We start from the raw sequence: 27,477 nt of genomic DNA, 5'->3' as shown, positions 1-27,477 counted from the left end.
GAAGCAGTCCTGAAATGCAGGCCATGGGTGGAGGAGTTCCTTTTGCCCTATAACCAGGTGTCTGGTATTCCCCTCCTCTAACTGGAACTGACTCAAGCCTCACCCTTAAAAGGTACAGACACTGATTGGATGCAAAATGATGGAGTGATAACATGCCCAGGTTCTGGAGTCAGACTGCCTGGCGTCAGTCCCAGCTCTGCAACTTCCTACCTGTGTCGCCTTGAGTAAATTAACCTTTTTGTGCCTCAGATTCTTCATCCATAAAGTGGAATTGTCATACTTAATGTGCTAATTCAGGGCTGGTAGATTTTATTTATTTATTTTTTGTAAAGGGCCAGAGAGTAAATATTTTAAGCTTCGAGGGCCATCAGCTCTCTATTACAGCTACTTACCTATGCTTTATAGCACAGATGCAGCTGCAGACACTAGGTAAATGAAGAAGAATTGCTGTGTTCCAATAACATTTTATTCATAGATACTGAAATTTGAATCTTGTAGAATTTACATGAGTCACAAATGTTCTTCTAATATTTTTTAATCATTGAGAGTGGAGGGAAAAAAAAACCCATTCTTGATCACAAGCCAAAACAGGATTTGGCCTGAGGGTCATAGTTTGTTATCCCTAACGCTAAACTCTGTGAGAGCTTAGGACAGCACCCAGTACACTGTTCTTGTGATGACACTGAACACCTACTCTGTGCTTAATACATTAGCTATTGTCATGTTGGAGGGCGTGACTATGGGACTGAGTGGGCTGTCTTGCGTGGTTGGCTTGTCAGTGGAGGAGTCTGCATTAGAGGAAAAGCAGTTTGTCAGAATATATCCTTTATGTCTTGGACTACCACTGGAGAGGAGTGTCCTGCAAAGCCCTTTAACTAGCTCCTTTCTGCTTGGGAAAGGGGCTTAGCTGCCCAGAACATGGCCCCACCACCCCTCCCAGAATGAGAGCCTCCTGTCACATCCCCAGGCCTCCCCTGCAGCACATTTTCTTTCCTACACACTGTGAGGACCTCAGGCCAGGTCCCAGCCTGAGGGCACAGAGGAGACATTGCCCCTGTGTCAGTGACTAAAAACAGTTCATTCACAAACTGTTCTAGTGGGGTTGGAGCTTCCTCCTATCCTAGCACCAGCCAGTACTGTCAGGCCTTCAACCCAAGGTCCTGTCCTTAGGCCCCAACCTGACTGGAGTCTTTGGAGCCTTTCCAAAGTTCTGGTCAAGAACTGTATCAGGCACCACTTCCTGGACTCCATCTCTTTCTGAGCACATGAGCTAAGGGTTTGCGCTGCAGGATCTGTCTCATCGAGATGGCTTTGAGTGTTGGTGGGAAGGGCCCAGCAGGTCTCCTGCATATGCTCAGGCACCATCTTATTGTTCAAAGCAGACTTATAGGCAATGTCTCTGAAAAGGCAGAGTGGGTGCAGAAGGTCACCTCTGTGTGCAGGAGATAGCGTCCAAATTCTCAGCCCATGGTTGGTGGTCCTGGCTAGATCTTTCTTCTTCATCCTGCCTCAGGACTCAGCTGGCACCTGGGTGTCTGTAAGCTGGTTGGAGAAGGCCCTCTCCAAGCGCAAGGTATTATATCTGGGGGGTGGTGTGCCAGGCACCTGAGTCCCTGGGGCTGGAGGTAAGCGCAAAGCAGAGGTGAAAGTGGGCAGGTCATCGTCTGTGTCCAGAACTGGGTTATCCTGGCCCTGAAGGCTCATGGGAGCCCCAGGGCAGGTGGGTGCCTGTCTGTGGGCCCACCACCTCTTGGCTTTCTGCCACTGGTGGCGGGCAATGATAGAGAGAGAGTCAATGAAGAAGACCTCGATAATCTCAATGACGCAGACTACAGAGCAGCTCATCCACAGGCCCAGCTGGCCACCAAAATTGGACAGAAGCATCTCAACCTGTAAGAAAGACCAAGCCACACCATCAAGACAGACCCACCCAAGTTGGCCTCATGCAGGGACCCCAAGTCCCAAGAGAAAACTGGCTAGCCCTGGCCCTGAACAAGTTTGAAGGAAAGAGTGGTCAGTCTTTCTGTCCCTCTTCCTCTGCCTACACTGATCCAAGGCCTGGCTGGCCTATGGTGTCCCTACTAGCTCAGCTGGATCCCTGTGATCTGACTCAGCTCCCTGAGGCCTGGCAGATGGGCACCCTCACAGACCCGGGACAAGTCGCAGGAGGGAGCTACTCACGCTGTTGGCAGGGCTTTCCATGATGGATCTCTGGTTCAGGTCTTTGTAGAATATCAAGAGCTTAGCCAAGTCTGTCCTGCAGAAATTCCAACAGGCAGGGCCAAGGTGAGTTGGGCACCTTTGCATTTTACCAGGTGACCAACTCTTCAGCACAGCTATCTCCTTCCTGCCTAGCCTGCAGCATGAACCAGGCTTTGAGCTTCATAGGAATCTCAGACCCTGGCCCACGGGGCTCCTTCTGCACCCAGAGCACATCTCCAGCCTGGGCCTGGTTATTTAGATCATTCATTACTCAAAAACCATTTCCCAACCTCCTGACTAAGTCAGTCCACCCAAGTAGACTCTCATAGCACCCTGTTCTTTGTGAAGCTTTGACATTTGTGATTATTTGATTGCAATCTCAGGAGATAGGCAGGTAATGTAAATGAGTGAGGTAGGCTGGGTATAGGTAATAATGATAATAACTATTATGGCAGCTAATATTTATTGGGCACTTCCTGTGTTGCTAAGCACTATTCCAAGAACCTTGTGTGAATTAACTCATTTAATTCTTACAACCTTATGAAGTAGGCAGTTTTAATCATCCCCATTTTGTAGATGTGGAAACTAAGACATGCATTGGTAGGCAATTTGGTCAAGATGACACAGCTTTCCCTGACTGCTGTAGCTCAGTTGGTTGGGCATCATCCCATAGAGAGAAATGTTGCCAGTTGGATTCCCAGTCAGGGTACAAGCCTGCATTGTGGGTTCAGTATCTGGTCACGGCCTGTGTGGGAGGAAACTGACTAATGTTTCTTTCTCATGCTGATTTTCTCTCCCTCTTTTCTCCCTCCCTTCCTTCGAAACAAACAAACAAATAAACAAATAAATAAAAGCAACACAGCTCATAACTGGCACAGCTGGTATTCAAACCTACAGAGATCTGACTTCAAAGTCTGTGCTCTTAACTGCTGTACTGAATTGCCTCCTGATAGGACTGTGGCAAGCTGGAAAGTTCAAATGTATTCCAGAAGAGCAGCTATTACTAAGCCCTTTGGTGCTATGCAAGAATGGAGGTTTGCTGTTGCCAGAACTTTTGACTTTTCAAGAAAAGCTGGAAGTAATGAGTTACTTTTACGGAGCTAGATCTAGCTGTAGGAGTCATCAATTTGCAAAGCTTGGCCTAAGTGTATCTTTATAACTGGATTGTAAGCATCTTGGGGGCAGGGGTTGTGTCTGTTCATCATCATTGTACACAGCACTCACGAAGTGCCTGGCACAAAATATTTAGTACATGTTGGAGGCCAGAGTGGCTTCTGCTGGGCTAGGCCTGGTGCTGGGCACTATTGAGATGGAATAGCCCATGCAGATGTGAGTTCATATGCAAATCCCACCACCTAACCTTTGTTTCCATCTGCTGAGGTCCCCGAAAAGTGGCCTGGCTGATTTTTGCTAAAGTCTCCTTGTAAGTGAATTTCAATGTGGAAAATTCAAGTGAAATTAGAAGTGGAGTATTTTTCCAACTAGGTCAAAATGTATCAGGAAGTCATGAAATAAATTTACTGGGCCATGACCCATGCCTTTCACCAAGTGAAATGGAATAGAAAGTATCAGATTGCAACCAAAGAGATATTCAAATTTTTTAGGAACTGATGTGAGCACTAATCAGTTCTGAACTGTGCTCTAAGCAATTGGAATGAGCAAAAGTAATTGGTTTGGCTTTACTAGTAGGCACCATCCAAAAACCTGCCCCAATGCTGTTTCCTGAGGCTTAGATCTCAGTTACATATTCGATGGGCCACAATGGAAAAGTATTTTCATACTGTGCATTGTGATGAAAGCATTTGAGAGCTCCAAGCCTAGAGCAGGGCCTGGCTCATGATAAAAGCTCAATATATATCTGTTGGGTAAAGAAATGAGTAAATGAAAAGGAGAAGGTCTGGCAATGACGAAGCAAGTGAGGAGGCTGAGGCAGAGGAAACAGGGTGGAGGTCAACTTACTTATTGAGTTTTTTCTTTATTTGCTGGCCTTGGTCCCAGGTGAGGATGCGCAGCAGCCACTTCTGTGACAGAGAAAGAAAGTGGGATCTGGGGAATACCCTTACACTAGCCGGATGTGCCCCCAACCTGGGCCTCCCCTCCCTTTTGCCCCCTCCCACAATTACCCACAATGCCAGATGATACAACCAGGCATCAGGCTCTAGGCTGAGGAGCTTGAGGAGGAAGGTAGGGGAGAAGAACTGACCTCAGAAACCACAGATGGCCACTGCGCCAGGCTGGTGGTCAGTGTCCACTCCTTGAAGCTAAGGGAGGAGGGCACAGAGTGAGTGTGGCTGGCCTAGGCCAGCCTAGCCCTGCTTGTTTCATTCCCCCAGAACACTCACCTACAGGCTTCCCGGCACTCGGACTGGCAGCCCAGCTGTTCCTGGACAAAAGCCTGGTGCAGTTCATAGTAGCAGTACACTGAGCAACAAGGCAGAAGGCAGCACAAGCATTAGGGCCATAGAGCCCTTCCTAGGGGTCCCCAGTGGTGTCCCCATGGTTTCCTGGTCATTTTTCCTGCTACTCTCTACAAACCCTGCTTCCCGGAAACAAATGCTGCTTTGTGATGTTGCAGTGCTTAGGGACATGAGATGAGGGGGTTGGCAGCCCTTGATTTGGGCTCCGTTACTCCCTTAGCTGTGTGACTTTGGGCATATTGCTTAACCTTTCTGAGCCTCTATGAAAGAATACTATCTATCAATAGCTCTTGCCTCCTGGAGTTCACAGAGGTGCTCAAGCTGTTAGCACAGGCTGGGCTATAGCACTTGGTCCCTAATTTGAAAGTATCATTCTAGCCAAGCTGGATGACAGTAGTAAAAATCTGGGTAACATCTCTCTACCAATACTTCTCTCAGAAAGCATTGGTATTTTTCTGGATATTCTCATCCAGAAAAAAGGCCACCAAGGCAGGGGCCTGGGAGCACCTGAGCACAGGCTGGTGCAGGGGCTGGGCTGACCCAGCTGATGGGCTGTGTAAGGTTAGGGTGGGTCTCACTCACTCCAGTTGGGGTGCTGCTGGTAGTTACAGTAATTGGCTGCTGGAGGCAGAGGCTGGCTGTACTGAGCACATCCACAGATTTCCACCATCTTAGTCTGGAAGCACGAGTGCAGGCAGATCTGAAAGAGGAGACCAGTGATTCCCTTAACTCTCTCACAGATGGAGACCAGGGAGCCCCTGCCCACATGGGCCTCATCCAGAGGGCCAACCTCCCTCTGGCTTTGGAAGACCACATAAATGTGACCCTCAGGTCATAGTCAATTGGGCCAGGAATGTTCCCTGACTCTAAAGGGACCAAACTAGAAAATGTATTGAGAATTTAGACTAATAGAGAAGTAGAGATCAGGCTCAGTTGAAGCTGGAGCTGGGATGGCCATTTCCCATCATGTGAGCACCAAGCCAAGAGGTAAGTGGAAAATAGGAGCAGATGCCAGAAAGCAGAGGGGAACACAATCCCAGCTTTCCCATCCTCAGGTCCAAGCCCTGTATGCTGGGTCCTTGGAAGTCAAAAGCTACCACAACATTCATGAATCTTAGAGCATAAAAGTTAGTGGCAGGGGCTCTGAAGGAAGGCTACTCAAGTTCAAATGCCACCTCCTAGCTGTGTGACCTCAGGCAAGTTACTTAACCTCTCTGGTGCTTTGGCGTCTTCATCTTTGAGCATGGAATGAATTGAAATGTGTAAAGTATTTGTACATGGTAGCCTCTCATTAGATAATATCCAGGAGTGTCTTTCAAATGAGCTGAACTTTTTTACTTTTATTTTTGGTTGTTTGTTTGGTTTTTTGGTCTTGAAATCAGTTTGATTGTATTTCTATTTCTCCAAGCAGACATTCTCTAACAGTTTCCTTTCACTTAGTGTCTCTACCACTTCTTAGCTCAGCTCTGATGTAAGCAAGAGGATTCAGGGCAGAGAGCTGTCTGGTTCTTATATACTGCTGGGATAATTTTTGTCAACTCTATGAGTACCCCCATGGGCCGTAAACTGCAGACTCTGAGAATGTGAGACAAAGCATAGGAGATGATCACACTCAAGGGTTGAAAACTCAAACCCTGATAGGGGCTTATAATGTAGATCATGTACTAGGGGCTAGTGCAGACTGTGGCAAACCACAGAACACATGCCTAATCCACACCCACTATTTATCCTGCAGGAATAGAGCCTCAATCTTGTTTTTCAGGAGAAGCTGGAAATTTTGATTTTCTTATGAAATTCCCTGACTTTTAAATAGCATCCAGGCCAGAAAAACTAGGTGTGCAGCCTGGAACTAGTCTTGGAGCTGCCAATTAGCAGCCTCCAATCCAATCCAACCTCTCCTGTGGTTGTTGCAGAAGGTGCAACTTGCCCAAGGCCACCAGTGAATGAGGGGCACAAATGGGCCTGGAAACCAAGCTCAAGATCCCTCGGCCGTTGCCTCTCTCAGACTGTCGTCCCTCACTGGCCAAGACCCTTTACAGGAAGTGGGCTTGACTCAGCTATGCATTGTGTTCTATGCAAACTTCAGTGAATCAATTAAGCTCTGTTTACAGACAGATTGAAGGGAACTGGAACCAGCCAGCATCATTTGTTCTTGAGGTGTTTGGATGAACCCCAAGGATTCTCACACAGTTCCTGGTCCCAGACACACCCCAGCTTATATATAACCTTGTCTTCTGGGTCCAGCCCACAACCCAGGGCTGGATGTCCCTACCAGCTCATACCTGGAGGGAGTAGACAGCATTGTAGATGTTCTTGATGGGCACATCATTGCCGTCCTCTGTGCACTGGCTGTAAGGCTCACCCAGCTTGAAGGACTCGGTCTGTAATCATAGTAGCACACATTCAGCCCTGCCTCCCGCAGGACCCAGATCGGGGCAGGGGTGGGCATTGCTAACAGCCCCTGGGAACTGAAAAGGCATTCACTTAACAACCGTTTATTGAGCACCTGCTGGGCACTGTGGAATCAACAATGATCTAAGCAGATAAGTTCCCTGTTCTTATGGAACTTACATTCTAGTGGGGTAGGCAGATGATCAAAAAATCAAGTAAGCCCTGGCTGGTGTAGCTCAGTGGATTGAGCGCGAGCCTGCGAACCAGACAATCGCGGTTCGATTCCCAGTCAGGGCACATGCCAGGGTTGCAGGCAGGTTCCCTGCAGGCCAGTTCCCAGCAGGGGATGCACGAAAGGCAACCATACATTGATGTTTCTCTTCCTCTCTCCTTCCCTTCCCCTCTAAAGATAAATAAATAAAATCTTAAAAAAAATCAAGTAAGTAAGATAATTTTGGATAGTGATCAATGAGTCTGGGTAGAGAGATAGAAGGGTCGGAGTGATTAGGGAAGATGTCTCCAAGAAAAACACACTGGGCCTGACCAGTGTGGCTCAGTTGGTTGGGCATCTTTCACAAAGCAAAAGGTCACTGGTTCAATTCCTGGGTTGTGGGCTTGATCTCTGTTTGGGGGTGTGCAAGAGGTGATCCATCAACGTTTCTCTTGCACATCAATGTTTCTCTCCCTCTCTTTCTCCCTCTCTTCTCCCCTTTCTAAAAATAAATAAGTAAGTAAGTAAATAAATATCTTAAAAAAGTGGGAACACATTGGCTCCATATGGAATGGAAGAAAGAGCTGGATGTGCCAAGAAATGGAGGAAGAGGATTAGGCAGAGGAAATAGCAAGGGATAGAGACTTTCAGGGTGGCTGGAACATTGATAAAACAGAGAGAAGTTGCTAGAGATGAAGGCAGAGAGGGAGGCTAAGGCCAAATCACGCTGTCTCCTGTGCCATGCTGAGAAACATGAATTGGTTTCAGAATGGTAGTGATCCACTGGGGAATCTTTTGGGAGGAGCAGGAGGGGTTAGAAAAATGAGCAGCGACTGCGTGCTGCTTGGGACTTCATCCCAGTAAAGGAACCATTTCCTACCCCTTGTCTTCTGGCCCCAGAAACTAACTTGGGAAACTTAACTTTCTCAGACAGAGCCAAGGAATGCCCAACAGAGTGGAATGATACCCTGATCAGAGGAGGTTAGAACATCATTAGCATTCCCAAGCCCTATTAAATTATATTTTATTGTGGCTTACTAAATTTGGCTGTAGCTTAATATTTGTCACTGCAAATAAACAATCTAGATAGTCCAACTAAGGGGGAAAATAGAATAATGTCTCCCAAGGGGGAACAATAATGTACTACAAATTGTGACCTGCTTATAGCTAGGTTCCAGGGTGTGTGTGTGTGTGCATACAGTTTTTTTTTTTCTAAGAGTGGGGATAAAGAGAAAATGGGTAACAGATTTGTGGGAAGGAAGAAAATTCTTTTTTGTTTAAAGAGTGCCTGTATACAGAGAAAGATAATTGGATGGGAAAAGGAACCAAGAATTTTGAGGCAAGAATCTCTTTCTGTTTGTATTGTAATTCATCTGCTAGTCCAACCCGGTAGTCTCCCTCAAGTAATAGCAGGTACCTCAGGAGCAACCTACAGTGTTCATTTTAAAACATTTTGACAGCAGAAGCAAATGAAGGGGAAAGTAGCCATCTGACCTCCTCTCTTCCCCAGGGGACCTACTCCAACAGATCAGATCCTGATCTCAGATAGACAGACAGGCAGACATTCCCTTTGCCCTGCAGTCTCTCCTTCTCATTAACAATAAAGGGTGAGCGTCTTTCCGGGTCAGTACAGAACAAACACACTTACTTCATTCCTCTAATAGCTGGGGAGCAAATAGGTTCAGGGCCTCTAGTACATGCCAGGACTGGGCTGGGCACTGGGAACAGAGATGCCTAGCAGTGAGGGCATCTCAATTCAGTGCCACCTTCCAAGCTTCTCCAAGCACCAGCCTCCTTGGGAAGATGTCCTTGGAGTCTCCAAGGCCTATGGAGCTGTGCCAGCTGTCCTGAGAGTCTAGAGTGACAGTTATGAGCTCTACCCACATAGGGGGCATGGAGGTGATAGGGTCTGTCCACTCAGGTAAGCCATATGCAGCCAGCAAAGGTGGCTGGGGCTCCTTCTACTTGGAGAATCAATCCAGAGGCCACCTCTAGGAAACCAACTGTGGTGAGATACTATCTTTTAATCTTTATGCTTTTTTGGTGTTCAATGTTCTTTTACTCTGTAATGATGTTTATTAAATTCAGAGTGCCTGGGTTATTCAGGTTGCTTCTGAAGCAATAGGGCAAATGAACTTTTCAGAGTGGCATAGGGGTTTTTAGCTTCTCAAAGCCTCAGGTGGATGAACTTGGACTGAGAACACTTTCCCTCTCGTCTTCCCTCCCTTTCACTTTTCCCCTTCCCCACACCCACTGTCAGCTTTCTAGAAGTGCTGCCCTGTGGTTGGGGGGTAGGGGTACATTGTGGCTTGTGTGCTAGGGATAGACACAGAAATGAGACTCTGTGTGTGTGTGTGTGAATGTGTGCAAGTTACGTGTACATATAGGTGAGTATGCATGAATATCTGCATACTTATGTATGTGTGGAAGCATGTGTGTATGTGCACACACAAGTATGTGTAGGTGTTGCTGAATGTGTGTGCACACACTCACGTGTGTATATGGGTGTATGTGTGGGAAACAGGACCCATCTTTATCATATTAGGTCCTATTACTCCCTCCTGGGAGTGCTGGGGAAGGAGGCAACTACACAGGGGTCCTGAGCTCAGGTCTTTAAAGCTATGAGCTGTGCCAGGGAAAAGCCAGGTGACAACAGGATGCCCAAGATGGCATTATGGGTGGTTTGACCCTTTTTTCTTTTGTTCTGTTTTTATATTGCAATAAATTATAAAAGTTATTTGTGTATGATAAAGCTTACACTTTTAATCAATGGAGAAGAAAAGAAATAACATATGAAGGAAGGACTATTAACTATTTGAAGGAAGTAAATTCTATCACCATTTCACTTTCTGAAGAAAAAAATTCTAGTGGGTCCAAGTAGTAAATGAAATAATAAAATAACTGGAAGGGAATTCAGCTCAGTATCTGATCTCAAGGAGGGAAAATCTTTCATAACCATGAATATTAATGTAAATGTCTGAGTATGTAAATATTTTGATGTTTCTGTATGTGAAAAAGTAGCCTAGAGAAAACTAAAAGGAAAGGACAAACTCGGAGAGATATTTGCACCACAAATGGAAAATAATTAGTGCTCTTTCTACACATGAAAAAGATCATGTCTCACTCATAAAGGAGGGAAGATCCCAAAGGACAAGGAAAAATTTCCCCAGCCCCTCTTTTTTCTCCACATCCTTTTTCTTTTAAAAAAATGTAAATAATAGTCAATATTTAAGGAGCACATGCTAAGCAATATTCTAAATACTTCACGCAAATCAACTCACTGAATTCTCACCAGCCTATGAAGTAACATTTCTTTCCCATTTTACAGATAAAGTAACTGAGACACAGAGATTAAACAACCAAAGTGCAAAGCTGATGTTTGAACCTCAGCTCTCTGGGTGTGGACTATGAGCTCTTAATCCATATTGCACATGCGCTTGTGAAAAGAAGTGTACACTGGGGTTTACAATGACAGCGAAATTTCCCCCCTCCAGGGCTGGCCCCACACCCTCAGGAGAGTTGTCCACCTTTGCCTGCTTCCTCCTCTCCTATGTATGATTCAACCCATTGTACTTGGGTTTCTATTCCACTCCTTCCACTGAAAATTTCTCTGGCAAAGAACACTGGTGACCTCTTGGTTGCCAAACCTAGAAAACAACACGTTTTGCCTTTTATCTTGCTTGACCTCTCAATTGCACTTGACCCTTTGGTTCACACCTTCTTTGAAACTTTGTTCCTATATTTATCTGATGCCAACTCTCAGTTTCTGCTCCTACTTCTCTGCCTTTATTTCACCATTTTATTTCTGTTCACACCTTAAACAGCTGCATTCTCTCTTGGGTCCTGAGTTCAAGTATAGAATGACACTACCTTACCCACCTTCCTTGGCCCCCACTGATTTTCTCCTGAGCTCTAGGTTCATAGCATATACTTACTGGACATTTAGGAAGTGGTCATCTTCTCCCCCAAAACTTACCCCTCCTCCTGTATTCCCTAATTCTGAGCCTGGCACCACCATCCACCCCACTGTCCAAGCCAGAACTTGAGTATCAATCTAACTTTTCCTGACCCTTCCTTGTTGACCTGGGTTGTCAAACTCTGTTGTTTCCATGGTGTAATCTCTCTCAAATCCATTTACTTTGGCTCATTCCCACAGCCATTCCCTGAACTATGTATCATTTCTTTCTAGAATTACTTCAAATGTTCTGCCTCCAATATCCTGATTACAGTCAGCCAAGGTGATTTTTCAAAAGGTTTCACCACACAGCTTAAAATCCCTTCTGTGACCACTTTGCAACGGCCATGCTCTTTGTCTGGACTATCCCTCTTTGACAGTGTTTGTCTGACACTTGTCCTTCAAGAATCCATCATCTAGAAAGCCTTCACCATCAGCTTCTGTCTGGGCTTCCAGCCATCTATCCAGCTAACAGTACTTACTGAGGATCTTCTAAGAACTGTGCCTGGGAACAAAGAAGACAAAGAAGTTTTTTGTTGCTACAGAGCAAAGAACTGCATTGTGAGGGTGTGTTGTATATCTTTGAAGGTAGATGTTCTTCTGATGTCTTCATCTCTGAATATCCAATGCTCTGGACAAGCAGGCCCTCAGTGAATGAAGGACATTTTGTTAACCCACTGCTTAACTAGCTACTGAGTTTACCAGCTTAACATGCCCATCAGACAAACAAATAAATGAAATATCAATAAGAAAGGAAGGAAGTCTAGTTTGTTTGGACTTAGTCTTAGTGACTCCCTACTGACCTCCTAGTAATCTTTGTTTTTTTGTTATTGTAAATGCTCATAAATCAGAACTAGAGCTGACTAACCCTGCTCTGTGGCTTTGATTTTGTATATCTCAAATTAGGCATAGCAGAAAACCCACCCATGTCTTTGTTTACCCACGACTGGTAAAGAGGATATTTGCTTAACAATATGTTGGGTATTTCTAAGCTTGGAGCAGAAAACCAGAGAGAAGAATTCCTTGGTTCTTGGATTTTTCCAAGCTATTGTAACTGCCCCCATCCCCCAAAGTCTGCAGATTCCGTGAGAGGCAGAAGGCAAGGAGAGGGTGAAAGGATAAACTAAGGAAATGCTGCAAATCCAAGGCCTTTTTTCAACATGCAAATAAAACTGCATGGGAAGGGTTGACTTGAGATGTTCAGTGTTTTGATCTAGGAGTTTGGTGGTTTGCTGGTGAACAGAAGAATCAATGAGTAGTGCAACACAAAGTCTTTTCGAGCCACAGTTTGAGCAGGTCGGGGCAATTAGCATTCAAGCAACTAAGATGGTATACAATACTTCTCATGTTAGAATAAACTTCCCACACTGGAACACAGCCCCTAAACAATATGCCTCCTTAGCGCAGCTGGGTTCCCAGAATACCATCCTGATGGCATCTCTTGTACAGGGTTGCCCTTTAATGGGACACCATGAGGCACTGATGCCACAAATTTGCTCTGGAATACCACCATTTCAGTTCATCATCTCTGCTGTCTCAACTTCAATGTCACTTCCTCAGGAAAGCATTTCTGGGACTCCCCAAACCCCCCCATTAAAACCAGCCCATGGTCAGGTATCCCCATGGTGTGTTCCCATGCATCCTGCCTTTTTCCTTCTTAGTGCTTTTGATGATTATGATTAACCATCTGTGTAATTGTGTGTTGATTATTGGCTCTCTCTGATGAACCCTAAGTTTCAACGGGACAGGGAAATTGTCTTTGCAGTGATGTGGTTCCAATGTCTAGCACATAGGAGGGCTTAGAAAATGTTGGTTGAGTGGATAAATAATGGATGGATATATTAGCCCCAGTGTCCACCATATCACTTTCTAACCTACTATGAAGCCATCAGATACCTCTGTGCAAAGCCTTTGTGTCATTCTAGCTTTACTTTTGTTTTGGGAAATACACTTTCCTTCTCCTCTCATGCGGAACCACTCAAGTTTCTAAAGCTGAGGTTCCTGGGTTGGCTATCTCTTGGAATAACCACTGGAGTTTGGTAAAAACATGAGTCCTTAGGCTCATCTCTCAGAGATTCTGACTTAGTAGATCTGAGGCTGATGATCAACCAGATTTGGAAATCACTGCTCTGGAGGACAGATTTGTCAGGGGTAAAAGCTAAGAAGTTTAATTGGGATGTTTGGTTGGTATAAACAAAGATATAAACAAACAGTCCACAAGGAGAATTTTCCTCCCACAAAAAGGTAAAAACTAATGCCGCTGTGGACTGTCAATTAAAATTACAATACATACCATTTTTTCTTCACAGATTAGCAAAGATTAAAAGGTGGTTAATACCCATGTTGGTGAGAGTGTGGGAAAACAACTACTTTGATACATTACTGGGGAGGGTGTAGATTGCTTCATAGGCACATACTCTTTGACAAACTTCTAGGAAGCAGTCAGACAAAAACACATCATATCACATCACACTATTACTTTCAGTTGTGCCTGAAAAGGACCTAATATCTATCAAGAGGGAATTGCTTAATAATTTATCCACACAATGGAATATTTGGGTCTTTAAGAAGAATGAAGCAGCCCTAACTGGTCTGGCTCAGTGGGTTGGGCACTGTCCCACAAAGCAAAAGCTCACCAGTTTGATTCCCAGTCAGAGCACATGCCTGGGTTGTGGGTTCAGTCCCTGTTTGAGGCAAGTACAAGAGGCAACCAATCAATGTTTCTCTCTCACACCAATGTTTCTTTCCCCCTCTTTCTCCCTTCTTCTCCTCTCTCTAAAAAATAAATAATAAAATCTTTTTAAAAATGAGGCAAGTCTATGTGTATTGATAAGGAGCAATTGCCAAGCTATAGTCAAGTGAAAAATGGGGTATAGCAGTATTATTATTTACATAAAAGGAGAAATGCTTATACCTACACATACATACTATTACATCTTTGCCAAGACACAGAAGCAACAGTAAGAAGAAGGAGGGGACTGGAGGATAGGGGTGGAAGGAAGATACATCTGCATGGTGCATTCCTTGCTATGATTTGGGTTTTATACTTTGTGTATATACTCCCCTTAAATAAATTCTTAAGAGTCATTCTGGATTATCTGACCAGTGAGCTATATATCTAAAACTAATATAAAATAATATTAAATGTAAACAGTAATAAAAAAGTAAAAAAAAGAGTCATTCTACTAGAAAGACCAAGAAAGAGAGAATCAGAGTGAGTGAGAGAGTGGGGTACACTAGCATAAAAGACCCAGGCCTTCAAACAAGAAGGACACTTCCTATCTTGCTGTTCTGCTCCCATTGGGCACAGCTGACTCAGGGATTGGCATCTGCAGCCTAGATGTGCTTCTGTTGACAAGTATGAGTGTTCTGAGCACCTGCTGAGGTCAGAGAAGGTCAAAGACTTCAGGGAGAAGAGGTTTCTTGGTAAATGAGGTGAAATTGATGTAAATGTGATGGGCTAAATAGACTTTGATTGCCCAGTGACTTTCCACTAGCTTTTAAATAGTGGCTTACATGCCTCATACACCTCTACATAGCCCAGAAAGAAGGGTGCTAACCTGCTCTGTTTATATTATTGACAGTTGTATAGTTAGTGTCTGATGCCTCACATCCAGCACAGGTTCTATAAATGCTGGTGTCTGTCTTTGGAACAGGGAGATTCCTTCAATTCTTTCCCTAGACAGCATCCTGTTCTTGTTCACCCATACACAAGATACAAAGCCAGCCTTTAGTGTAACTACTGGAACAACCAGTGGGGTAACCATTGAAAAATATAAGACCACACTGCCTTTTGAAACCAATACTCTTTTCCATAAGCAGCACCTCATTGGTTGTCCTTGAAAAAAAAACGGTACTTCTCACCAAGTCTACAAAAATCAGAATATTGTCTTACCAGGTGCATCCCTATGGAGGTGGCCATCGCTGTCTCAATCTCTGTGCCCACATCCTCAATGAAGGGGTATTCATCCTGTCGATGGACAATCACCTTAGCTCCGGTGGAGGACACCAAGAAAGGGTTATATTCCTCTTCATTTATGTACAAGATGACTTGCAGCCCTGGGAGGATAAGGTGGCTCATTGTGGTCAAAGGCTGGGAGAACATACCCTGGGACAGCCTACATCTCTCACTGCTCTGGGAGCCTCATAATCAAGGCCCAGGCATTCCCAGAGGTGAAAGGTAGACCAGACTGGACTGGAAGCTCCACAAAGGGAGGAGTTGTGCCTGACTTACGCAAAATAGGGGCTCAAAAACAGTGTAAGTCCCATAGTTCTTCTGAGAATAAGGGAACTGCTCCTATGAGGTGGGGAGCTCTGCTGAGCACCCTCCAGTGCTGTGGCTGCTAGAACTCTCAGTGAAGAGGTGAAACACTGATGGTGTATCTGATCACTGGACTAACGTCTTGCCCCTCCTTTGAAAACAGAAGCCCAATCAGGCCACTTCCTTGCCCCAAATCCTCAGTGGCATCCCAGTAGGTGAAATGCCATGGAATAAAATCCATTAACCCCTATTAGCCCAACTGGCTGTCAAGGCTTTGTTGTCACCGCTCCCCTACCTCTCCCTATTTGGTCCACTCTCCCCTGCCCTCCAGAAGCTCCAAGCACACTGTTCTTTCTGTTTTAAGAACACATCAGGGTCTTATACTTGTTAGTGCCTAGAATACTCTTCTGTGGACCTTGACACGGATCTTCTCATCTTTAAACAATCCACGATTCTGCACTTCCTTATCTGAAACCAAACTCTCATCCTGACCCCAGTGCCTCTCTCTTCAGTATTGCTGCTTTGTTTCCATTATAGAACTCATCAGGATTTACAACTGAAAAATGTCTATGTGCTTGTTCACTCATTTGTTATATGTCTCTCTTCACTAAAATGCAACTTTTCTGAAAGCAGACACGATATCTGTCTGGTTCACTGCTGCCTTCCTGGCATCTGGAAGAGGGCCTGGCATACAGTGACACTCAATCAATGTTTGGTAAATGAATGAGTGAATGAACAGGGCCTCCAGAATGAAAGAAGAAAACTTTGAGAGTTATTCTTACTTCTCCAATTTGTAGATAAAGGAACTGAAACCCAGAGTGGGAAAGTGATTTGTTTAATGTCACACAGCCTACATAGAGCAGACCAGGGCTGAGCAAGTCTTCGCTCCCAGTTCTCAGGCTACTTCCCACTGAGGTATGTGCCCTGAATTATGGTTTCCTGCAGACTTGGTATGAACCCAGACTGCACAGTAACAAGGGCTAGGGATCTTGTATATCAGTCATATTCAGTTTGCTTAGGACCTGTCAAGAATTCCTTTTTGTTGATAAGTCTGGACAGTCTGCTGAGTTCCTGCCTTCTCTATAGACCTAGGTGTGGAGCAGTAGACATAGGAGTACCCATACTCCTATGGGCAGTAACATTACTATTGGTGGTGGTGACAGCATCAGCAGTGGTAGAGAGCTGCCAAGCAGTAATGACAGCAACAACTAGCATTTACTGCATCCCTTATGTGTGCTACAAACTGAATTGAGTCTCCTTCTCCCAAAATTTATATGCTGAAACCCTAATCCCCAATATGACTATATGTGGAGCTAGAGCCTTTAGGAAGGTAATTAAGGTTAAATGAAATCATGAGGGTGGGCCCTAATCCCATAGCACTGTGTCCTTATAAGAAGAAGAAGAGACACCAGAGCAAGCTCTCTCTCTGCATCCTACATAGAAAAGGCCATGTGAGGATACAGTGAGAAGGTGGCTGACTTGCTAGCCAGGAAGAGAGGTGTAATATTTTGTCATGGCAGCCCTAGCAGACTAACCCAGTGTGTATCAGGTCTTATTCTAAGTGCCTGACACATTTTCAGTCTTCTCAATGGCCTCCTATCAGAGCTATTACTATTGTCCCCACTCTGTAGATGAGTGCAGTAACATGTACAGGGTCACACAGTGAGTGGCATAGCTGGGTTTTGGCTCCAGAATCTGTCATCGTAGCCAAGCTCAAGGTACAGTGTTTGCCTCTCTAACCTCTTATTCAGCATATCTGGGTTTAAGTCCATCTGGAAGCTGCCAGCCCAGCATTAGTCACTCCAGCTATAAGCTTAAACTAGAGTGGATTCCCAGGAGAAGAAATCCCAGTCATGTCACTACTGCTCTCTCAAAGGTAGAGAGGAGACGTTAAAAAGGGGGAAAGATACCAATAAAGAAGGAACCAACATAGATGCTTATGGAAACACTGCAAAAGGGCACATTCTGTCCCTGGTTTCTGGCCAAGTGCAGAGATCCTGCATTTCTGTAGGACTCAAGCACCCCAATTGTCTTGCTGCCCAGGACCTCCTCAGGGCAGATTTCCTTACCATATTCACTGCCTCCCATGGAGGTGCTGTGGATAGTCTCATTTTCTTTATTGTTGAATGTGTAGCAATTCCCATACATTGGATGGTGGAAAAGTGTGAAGTTCCTGTGGAGGAAGAATACGGGTCAGAAGGGGCTGTACTGGGAATTGCTTGAGCTTTGGAGCAGAAGTCAGAATGGGCAGTGCTAACCGCACCAACTATCTTTTGTGAACAATGGATGCTCAAGAGGACTCACTTTCCCCAACTTTCCTCGCATGAACGACAAACAAGACCTCTCATCCAGGCTGACACATTGATTTAGAACTACTCTATGCTGTCTCTTCTCCCTCTTAATCCTCTCACCTCCTTCTCCATCCTGACTTGGTATTTCTTGCACCATATGTCTGCCCTAAATTCCTCTACTCTTGAGGTTCTCAGCCAACACTTGATATTTTTCAATTCCAATCCCCAGTCCCAGGACATGATCCTCAGAGAAGGAATCACATCATAGACCTTTCTCCCTCCCTTCCCCCCTCCATGCTAGATCAGTGGTTCTCAATCATATGTATGCATGATGGCAATATACAAGGTTTTATGTACACCATCTACTACACTGTGAGTAATTTAATGGGATTAAGGATATTTTGACTCTATACCACCTCTCCCCCCCTCACTGATGCTAGAGCTTAGTTCCTCTGTAAACTGTTTTCCAAAGGGCAGGGCCCCTGGGAAGAGCACCATTTCTCTGCAAGATCTACAGCTGAGCTGCAGGTACATGCAAGGGCCCTGGTGCTCAAAGCCACTGGTCCTTGGAGCTAAGAGAGCAGCCTTCCTCTCCTGACCTGGCATCACAGGACACCCCATCAAAGAAGCAGGTAACCAGAAGCTCCTCAGCAGAGTAGCTCATGTTGATTTTCTTCTCCAGAGGCACCTGTGCCATGATGTTCATGTAGTGCAGCTTATACCACTCTTGGATGGCATTGACTCCTGAGCTGAAGGTATAGACAGCACAGCTGGACGTGTCATTTGAACACTGTGAATAAGAGGAGACATAAGGCTGAAGCCATTAGCCCTATCACTGGCCTTCAAAAGGACTGTAAGGATGAAAAACTGAGACTCTAGACCAAATACTCAGGGGAACAGGAGGGGTCCCTAGGCAAGGATGGGCTTCTTCTGATGTCTGGGGGCTGAGGGACATTATCCTTAAGCCTTAAGGACAAAGAAGGTCAGTAGAGAAGAAGTGACTCCCTATCAGGCAAAAAGCAAAATCACCTTCTTCAGGGTTCCCACACAACTGGGCTTCAGCTAATTATTGCTACTGAGTTCTTATAGGACCCTCACCATTTCCTATTGGATCCATAGTCAAATACTCTGACTTGTAGCCCAGACTCTGACACTGCTTCTCTGTGGGATCTTGGGTGAGGCACTGTATGTTCATTACTTCACCAACAAAATGTTGATGGAAATTTCACCCTTTCCCACCTCATACAGTAGTTGGCAAGAGCAGCATTTAAATTATATCATAATGAAGGAGTTCCGGCCAAGATGGAAGCATAGGTAGAAACCCTTTGCTTCCTCACACAGTCAAAAGAAGAATAACAACTCATCTAAAATGAATAAACAACCAGAAGTGCCAGAAAATCAAACTGCATGGAACTCCAACTACCAAGAAATTAAAGAAACAGTCAACCAGAACAACCAAACCAATAAGAACCCATGGTGGACTTGCAGCAAGGGCAGGGCCAGCTGAGAGAAACCATGCAAGGCAGTGGACCTTGAGGGCAGCGGCAAGGCAGCGGACCTTGTGGGTGGGGCTGGCTAAATGGGAAACTGAGACTCAGAGTTGACTGTGGACTATGGCTGTTGCCACAGTGTGAGAAACTCCCAGTCTTACATGAGAGTCTGTAGGAAAGTTGGCTAGAACTAAGCAGGCAAGCTGCATTATTCCCTCTCTAGTCCCTCCCCCACAGACAGTTCCACAGCACAGCAAGGAGGGTTGCCCTGCCCTGGTGAACACCTAAGGCCTCCCCCCTACAACTTAACAGATGTGACAAGACAAAGAAATATATCCCAAATGAAGGAACAGAGCAAAGCTTCAGAAAGAGAGCTAAGTGTTGAGGAGATACTCAACCTATCTGAGATACAGAATTTAAAGCCCTGGTAATCAAAATGCTCATAGAACTGATTGAGATTGGTCAAAAAATGAAAAAACAAATGAAAGATACCCAAAATGAAATAAAGCAAAATATTCAGGGAACTAAGTGACAGGAAGGAAACCAGGGCTCAAAACAATGATTTGGAACAAAAGGAAGAAATAAACATCCAGCCAGAAGAGAATGAAGAAACAAGAATTAAAAAAAAAAATGAAGAGGCTTAGGAACATCTGGAACAACCTCAAACATTACAATATCCGAATTATAGGGGTACCAAAAGGAGAGGAACAGCAATAAGAAATTGAAAACTTCTTTGAACAAATAATGAAGAAAAGCTTCCCCAATCTGGCAAAGGAAATAAGACTTCCAGGAAGTCCAGGAAGCCCAGAGAGTCCCAAAGAAGTTGGACCTAAGGAGGAACACACCAAGGCGCATCATCATTAAGTTACCCAAGATTAAAGATAGAGAATCTTAAAAGCAGCAAGAGGAAAGGAGAAAGTCACCTCTAAAGGAGAGCCCATAAGGCTATCAGCTGATTTCTCAAAAGAAACCTTGCAGGCAAGAAGGGGCTGGAAAGAAGTATTCAAAATCATGAAAGACAAGGAACTACATCCAAGAATACTCTATCTAGAAAAGCTATTATTTAGAATGGAAGGGCAGATAAAGTGCTTTCCAGATAAGGTCAAGTCAAAGGAGTTCATCATCACCAAGCCCTTATTATATGAAATGTTAAAGGGACTTATTTAAGCAAAAGAAGATTAAAAAATGAACAGTAAAATTACAACAAACACAGCTGTCAACAAATGAATCTAAAAGAAAAGAAAAACAACAAAAACTAAAACTAAGCAAACAACTAGAACAGGAACAGAATCAGCGAAATGGATATCACATGGAGGATTTTCAGTGGGCAGGGGAAGGGGAAGAATTGGGGGGTACAGGGGATAAGAAGCATAACTGGCAGGCATAAAATAGACGGGGGGAGATCAAAAATGCTATAGGAAACAGAGAACCCAAAGAACTTATATGTGCAACCCATGGACATGAACTAAGGCTGGGGGAATGCTAGAGGGTTGGGAGGTGCAGGGCAGAGGGGGTATAAAGGGGAAAAATTGGGAAAACTGTAATATCATAATCATTTTTAAGTATATCAGTAAAATATACTTAAAAATCAATTATATTATGAGAGCTTTATGGGGAACTTGTGGTACATCCCAGATGCTCTCATCATGCAGGGCTTAAAAACTCCTATATGACAGACATCAAAGGGTTGATTTTGGTATCAAGAACCTTGTGTGTATCTTATGAAAGGACCCAGGAAGAATTTGAAAAGTCTCAGTGATTAAGAGACAGGGCCATTCTTTTCAGGATCTGGGACTGGAGTCATGAGGTCTCAATCAGCATTCAAGGCTAGGCTGTAGAGATATAGTTCTTCTGCAGTGGTGGCTGGGGCATAGAGAAAAGGATGGTGATGGAGCTTGTCAAGGAAGGTAATGGAACTCATTTTTGGTGAATGGCTCCTTGTTCTGAACCCCTCAAATCAGACTAAGAAGGAGAGGTGAGAGGTTGGGTGAGAGCCCTTCATTAAGGCAAGCAACGCTGGGAACATTGGGTGTTTTTGCTGATTATTTATTTTCTTCTTTCTAGTGTCTGTTCCCCAATTTTGCTTTGATGAAATCTCATTTTGCTCTGTGGATACAGTCTTCTGAGGCTGTCTATCAAGGTCCTCACTCTCTGTGAGCCAACAGGTGACCCAGACTTGGCCAGTAAGCTGTCCCAAGATGAGATGTAAAATCATATTTATGGAAGAGTTAACAAGAAGACTAAAATTAATTGAAGCTTATTTAATCCAGCAGTAGTATCTGAAATGAAGTTCCGTAATTTTTTGTTACCAAGTTCCTGGATTTTCCCTAACCTCTGTCCTTTGAGAGAGCTACATGAACTGCCGATCACCTTCTAAGACATTTGCTTTCTGCTTATGATGGCCTGCATCTACTTCAGTTGCCTGTAGCCTATTCACCCTAATTGGGTGAGTTTTCTCCAGTGGGGCCAAGGGGCTAATGGCAAAGGAGAAACCTCCCTGGACCCACTATCTCCAGCCCATCCCATGCCCCAAGACACGAGCATGTATACTTACCAGCTGGAATCCCACCACCTCCTTGGACTCTTGGACATGCATGACATCTGATGCCTTATGAATGATGTTCCCACTGACTCTACGCTTTTGCCCTGTGAGGAAGTCTGTGGCCTTGCTGGTCTCACCCTCACTGAAGGCCATCAGTGGGATCAGGTTGAGGAATTTGGGTTGGGTGCCCTCCCATGCTGAACTCCAGGTCTCTGCCTCTCGGCGTTTCCTACGAGACTCAATCTCTGAGAAGCCATACAGGGTCTTCAAGGCTGCTCTGGTCTCCTGTTCCAAGTCAGCTAGAAGGGGCCTCACAGTGCTGTACCTGCCAAGGTGGGGAAGAGGAGTCAGGGAGAGAGGAAGCCCCTCTGGCACAACGCTGGTACTTCTCCATGCTGTTTTCCATCCACATGTGTCAGCCTTGTGCCCACGGCTCCTGTCCCCTTGGCCAGGGACAACAAGCCTGTTACAATTTGCCCCATCCCATGTGACTGCAAACCTGAGTAAACAGGGGCAGCTCCTGTGTAGTCTTGGGTGACTTCCTGTGGCTTTACCTCTGCCACCACTGTCTGCTTGTTCTCAGGATGTGTTGATGAGTTTGCCCTGACTAGCATTTCTGGAGTGGTGACTGCAGGTCCCTCCCATAATACAGCCTCTGCTAAATGGGAGTCTACCCACAGAGAAGACTCCAACTCCACCCAGCACAGTTGCCTCTGCCCTTGCCCTCTGATTCTCCTCGAGTCAGTGCTGGGAGGGAATAGGTGTGACTTACCTTGACAACCCTAAGAACAGAAGAGTGATATAGGAGTTGACTGACTGAAGCATAATGACACCATCTTTCACAGTACCAAACGATCCTTGCCTTCCTTTTAACTCTCCTTTCTCTCTCTCTTCCTTGCTCTGTGCACAGTGATAGAGCTAGTCTACTTGGGTTCTAGTTCCCCATTCTGATTGTATCATCTTGGACAAGGCATTTAGCTTTTTTGTGTTTCATTTCCCCATCTGTAAAGTGGAATTACTGGGAAGAGTCAATGACTTTATATCTACCTATTTAATTAAATGGTAACTATTATTAATTTTATTAGTGTTCATTGTATTAGTATTTCACTCTTCTAGCACAACATCAGTTCCATTATGACAAAGACTGTGTTTGGATTCTTCAGTTTTATGCCACAGATCCTAGAACAGTGTGTGACAATTTGTAGATTATTAGAGAACAAATAATGGACAAAAGGGAGGGAGGGAGGTAGAAAAAAGGAAGAAAGGGGAGGAGTAAGAAAAAAGAAAGACTTTGAGGTGGGGGAATGAGTCTTAGACCTCATTTGGATTTTGAGTTTTGCTGTTAACTCATTGATAACTCTGGCCCAGCTAGTTCCCTTTGATAGTCTTCCTCCCTTGTTCTTCCCTTCTCCTCACCCTATACCTGCTATGACAAACTCTGCTGGATTCTGATCTGCCTCACAGACAAGTTTTCAATAATTCTGAGGATACCAGTAACCCATTTAAAACAAGTCCTGTGGCAGATGATGGGGCAGTATCAAGGGCTGATTCTGCCCAGAGCCCAATGATTTCAATTAGTGCGATTGGGTTCACCCAGGTGAGGATTTGGGGCAGTTGAGATGTTTCTGGAAGTCACCTGGGTGCCACTTTTGAGTTATTCTTGAGCTTACATCTCAGAAACATGAAAGTTTGAGCTTGAAGAATTCAGGAGAAATAGCTAAGCTAGTCTATGTGCATGCATGTACACAGGTGTGTATATGTGTGTGTGTCCAGAGTAGGGGCTGGGGGTGATAGCTCATCCGAGGTCTAACCTCCAAGCAAAACTGATCCTTGCAGTCTCCCCTCTGCCTTCCCTGAGCCAGTCCATCCTCAGAAGACACCAATAGACTGAAAACTTGATACAGATTTAGAAGCTGGGAGGGGGAAATTTACTAACATTGGCAATGAATTCAAATCTCTAAAAAGCATGTCTGCATGCTATATTATGTCACCTTCAAGGAGGGCCTTGGGCATCCAAAGAGGGCATGGCCCCACACAAGGCCCCTGCTCCTGCCTCTTACTTGTAAGGGTTGATGTTGCAGATGGTTACTGCAGGAAAATCGAGCTTCTGGAAGTGGATTTTGATGGAGACAGAGACGGTGTAGAAGGAGAGAACAAGGAGAGCACATTGCCAGAAAATCAGGGCCACAGCAGTCAATGTGAACAGGATCCAGAGCAGGCGCCGGAGGCGGCCACGGGATACCACAATGCGACGACAGCCATGGGTGTTGGTGTTAAGACAGTACCACCTCATCAGCTCCTTAATGGTAGGCGCCTGAGGCCCTGTCACAGGCAGATTCTTCTTGATTTTGGCTTTGATCTTCTCTCCAGGAGCCATGTTAAGGATGGCACTTGGAAGGGCAGGCAGGCTGGAGGGGCAGAGAAGAACAGTATGTGAGCTCACATACCCCAGGCCTGCTGGCATGTCTATGCAGGCCCAGCACCCATGTGCCCTCAGAGGCTGCCTTGCTTTTTTCCTTTGTGGGCTGGATAGTCTGCATTCTAAGGCCTTGGCCCCTTCTCCAGAATATTTGTTTTTTGGCCACCACAGCTGCCAAGGAGCTGCCTCCTCCACTTGTGGCCCCCAAGGCCCAGCGTGTGGAGGCTGGAGGTTTAACCTGTGAATGATGGGACACGTTTGAAAAACCTTTCATCAGGTGCTTCAGGCAGGGGCCCTCTGGTCGACCGGACCAGCCCCTGAACCTTATAGCATGTTTTACAGTAATTCTAGTATTAGCCCCTGTGTCTTGTCATTTCCAGGAGGGCAGCAGTCCTAGCTTGTCCTGTCCCCTGGTGCCCAGCTTAGGGTCTGGCACAGTGCAAGCATCTTGCAATTGATACTGACAGATAAATCGGCCAAGAGAATTTCCCGACAGCCACCTCAGATCATGTTCAGTACCTTCCCACCCTATTTTCCCAGCCCTTCAGCTGTTTTACTGAAAGTAGAGAGTTTCTGTTTCATTTCTGCCTAATTTCTTCTCTTTACAGTCAAGCTCTTAGTATTTCTAGGGCATGTAATATAACAACAGCCTACACCTATTGGTCACTTAATATTTGCCAGGGGCTGTGCCATAGTTCCTCGATTCTAAGATAGAATACATTTTGATTTAATAAGAGCTTTGTTTGGGAGAAAGTGTTGGAAAGCAAATTACCACATTCATCAATGTGCATGATGCATCTCAATTATGGAAAATTTACAACATGAAGTGACATTCTTTTTAGAAATGAATTTATATATGGGTATGTATCTAGGGTCATCTCATGATTATAATACATATGGTCTCATAAATATACACAGTCTTTCTATATATATAAATACATAATCTCTGTATATTTCATTTCAAGTTTTAACAACCCAACAAGGTAGATTCAGGGATAGTATTATTATCTCTATGTTACATACAAGGAAAACGAGCTCAGAGAAGTGGAGTAACTTGCATAAGATCACACAACTTGTTAAGTGAAGGACCTGGATTAGAACAATGATATATGCCTGTGAGGGCCGAGATTGTGCTGGGTGTTGGGCCCACCCAAGGCAGTGAATTACCAGTTCCTGGGACTAAAGTGGGAAGAAAAGAGAAGAGATTTTGAGCTATTTGATTTCCAAAAGCTGGACAGATAATGTGATCACTTCCTACTGGTATGGAAGAGGAGGATATATGGAAATTCTGTCCCCTATGCCTACATTGATGACAGAAGCAAATGAAGACATACTCTAGGATATACAGGGGAGTCCCCATGCTACCCACAGGCCTGCATCTTGGACAAGGACCTTAGTTTTCTCCATTAAGTTCTTCAGGCAGGATTCTTGACTTTAGTTATTTTTTCTTCCCCATAAACCCAAGGAATACTGTCTGAAAATGGGAGCCAGGACAAAGTTGGGAGGCTTTCACATTTATGATGCTTGTGGGTTTCAGGTTTATGATATAAAGGAATTAGAGTGCTAGGGTGAAGGCGAGAGGTCCAGAGCAGCCGGACCACTCTGAAACCTCCACAGATATACATGATCCTGCTGACAGGAAAAAACAATCTCTGATCCTCAGAATTATGCTATTAGCCTCTTGGCAAGAGGAATATAATTTATTTTCTCATTTAAAATATTGCTTATTTCCACCTCCTCTCTCATTATAATCCAAAGGCAAAAAGTTAGTAAGAGTTCATTTTAAAGACCTAGTTACAGGCTCAGTGTCCTGCTACGTAAAAGGTTTCTCCTCTATGAATGTTCAGCAGAAACTGTGATTCTGAAAGCTGTCTCCAGCACTCCTTCTCATTGAAGACAACTCCTGGGATCCCTTCATTGGCCCCCTCTCCAGAACTGACCTTGGGTCCAATGGATCTCCTGTCAATATCAGTGAAACCCACCTTGCCCATCAAAAAACCAGATAGATGTTTGCATAAATAATATCTCAACTTCAAAGCAAAGCAAGTTTGTAGTTACTATTAAGTTGTACTGCTTGATTAAATAGGATGCTTTTGTGGGAGGATTTGTACCTGACACAGCACTCGCTCTTCTGAACAAGATACAGATATTAACACATTTAATTTCCACAACAGTCTTCTGGAGCAGGTAACATGATTACCCCCATTATACAAATAAAACCGACACTGACAGGTTTAGTAGCTTGCCCAAGGTCACCCTAGAGAGTGGCTGAGCTGGGATTTGAACCCCAGAGTCCTCCAGTAATACTACTACCATGACGACGACAACCACTACTACTACTATCGGAAGCAATAATAGCATAGGTCATTTATTGATCCCTTACTCTTCCCCCAGGCATCCTACTCAGCTCTTTTTACACGTTACATTCGTGAATCTTCATTATAATTATATAAGATACTACTACTATCCCCATTTCACAGAAGAGGAAACTGAGGTGCAGAAAGGTTAGGTAACTTGTCCCAGGTCACACGGTTAGAAAGGATCCTTTAAAATTCCAGGGTCCTGGCTCAAGATGGAGACTCTCGCTCACCCCTTACCTCGACTATCCACTATACCAGTGAGGGAATTCGACCTTCAGGGGACCCCAGCTCCTCCGAGGGGACTGTGCAAGCTCGGCTGTCCAACTAGAGTAGAGCCCTCAGGCGTTGTTCTGAGACCAATGGACAACCCGGCTTGAAGCGGTCGGAGAGAATCTTAACAACCCGCGTCAAGTGTTTGCTTCTTTCTGCAGCTGCAGTCACCCCACAGAAAACACTCCAGAGGGTAAAAGGAGCAAACGCGGTCAAGTCTGCGCCTCTAACCTGGGCTGGGAAGGGGTTTGCGCAGGTGCTGGGCAGAGAGGCAGGTGCAATGCCAGATCCCGGTCCCAGTTTCTGAGGAGCTCGGAAACCCCTCTCGCCAGTTGTGTGTCTCTGGCCACGGCATGGGCAGACGCAAGGGAGCTGGAACCGAAATGTCTTGTGACGGTGCCCCAGCAACCCGGCTACCTGGAGGCATCCCCGAACTGAGGCAATCACAGCTACCCAGAGCGCGGGAGTCATCCGGGAAGCAGAGGGACCCCGTGGCCGCTCTGGCGCCTGAATACCCCGAGCTGGTGCGGCCTGACCCTTCTGGACTCACCTCACTCGTTTCCGGAGGCTCAGGAGCTAGAGGGTGAGCGATCGCGTCACGCTCCGTTCTGCTCAGGGCACAGCGCGAGCATCTCTGGGCCTCGGTGGCCACCGGCTCCTAAGTGGCT

The 27,477-nt window shown here is 45.1% G+C and overlaps 1 protein-coding gene across 1 annotated transcript; it reads right to left on the bottom strand.

Annotated features, from left to right (window-relative positions):
- Window positions 1-517: 517 nt before the first annotated feature.
- On the bottom strand, window positions 518-27,477 carry SCNN1G (sodium channel epithelial 1 subunit gamma). The gene is made up of 13 exons (XM_037140468.2): window positions 27,360-27,477; window positions 23,821-24,168; window positions 21,773-22,085; window positions 18,328-18,518; window positions 17,507-17,610; window positions 15,072-15,235; window positions 6,902-7,000; window positions 5,202-5,319; window positions 4,545-4,623; window positions 4,406-4,463; window positions 4,162-4,223; window positions 2,182-2,257; window positions 518-1,890 (listed from the first exon to the last, which is right to left on the bottom strand). Exons 2-13 carry the CDS (start codon window positions 24,135-24,137, stop codon window positions 1,510-1,512), a joined length of 1,962 nt encoding a protein of 653 aa, XP_036996363.2. The 5' UTR covers window positions 24,138-24,168; window positions 27,360-27,477; the 3' UTR covers window positions 518-1,509.

The sequence above is a fragment of the Artibeus jamaicensis genome, unplaced genomic scaffold (assembly GCF_021234435.1).
Source record: "Artibeus jamaicensis isolate MK-2021 breed Jamaican fruit bat unplaced genomic scaffold, CSHL_Jam_final contig_700, whole genome shotgun sequence".
NCBI lineage: Eukaryota > Metazoa > Chordata > Mammalia > Chiroptera > Phyllostomidae > Artibeus > Artibeus jamaicensis.
This window is presented reverse-complemented; position numbering and strand designations above follow the sequence as displayed.

Coding starts and splice junctions, on each gene's coding strand:
- SCNN1G (XM_037140468.2), bottom strand. CDS start 24,137: ATGGCTCCTGGAGAGAAGATCAAAGCCAAAATCAAGAAGAATCTGCCT. Junction 17,611..18,327: donor GGGGTGTCCTGTGATGCCAG/GTCAGGAGAGGA, acceptor CTTCCTCCACAG/GAACTTCACACTTTTCCACC. Junction 2,258..4,161: donor ATAAAGAAAAAACTCAATAA/GTAAGTTGACCT, acceptor GAATTTCTGCAG/GACAGACTTGGCTAAGCTCT.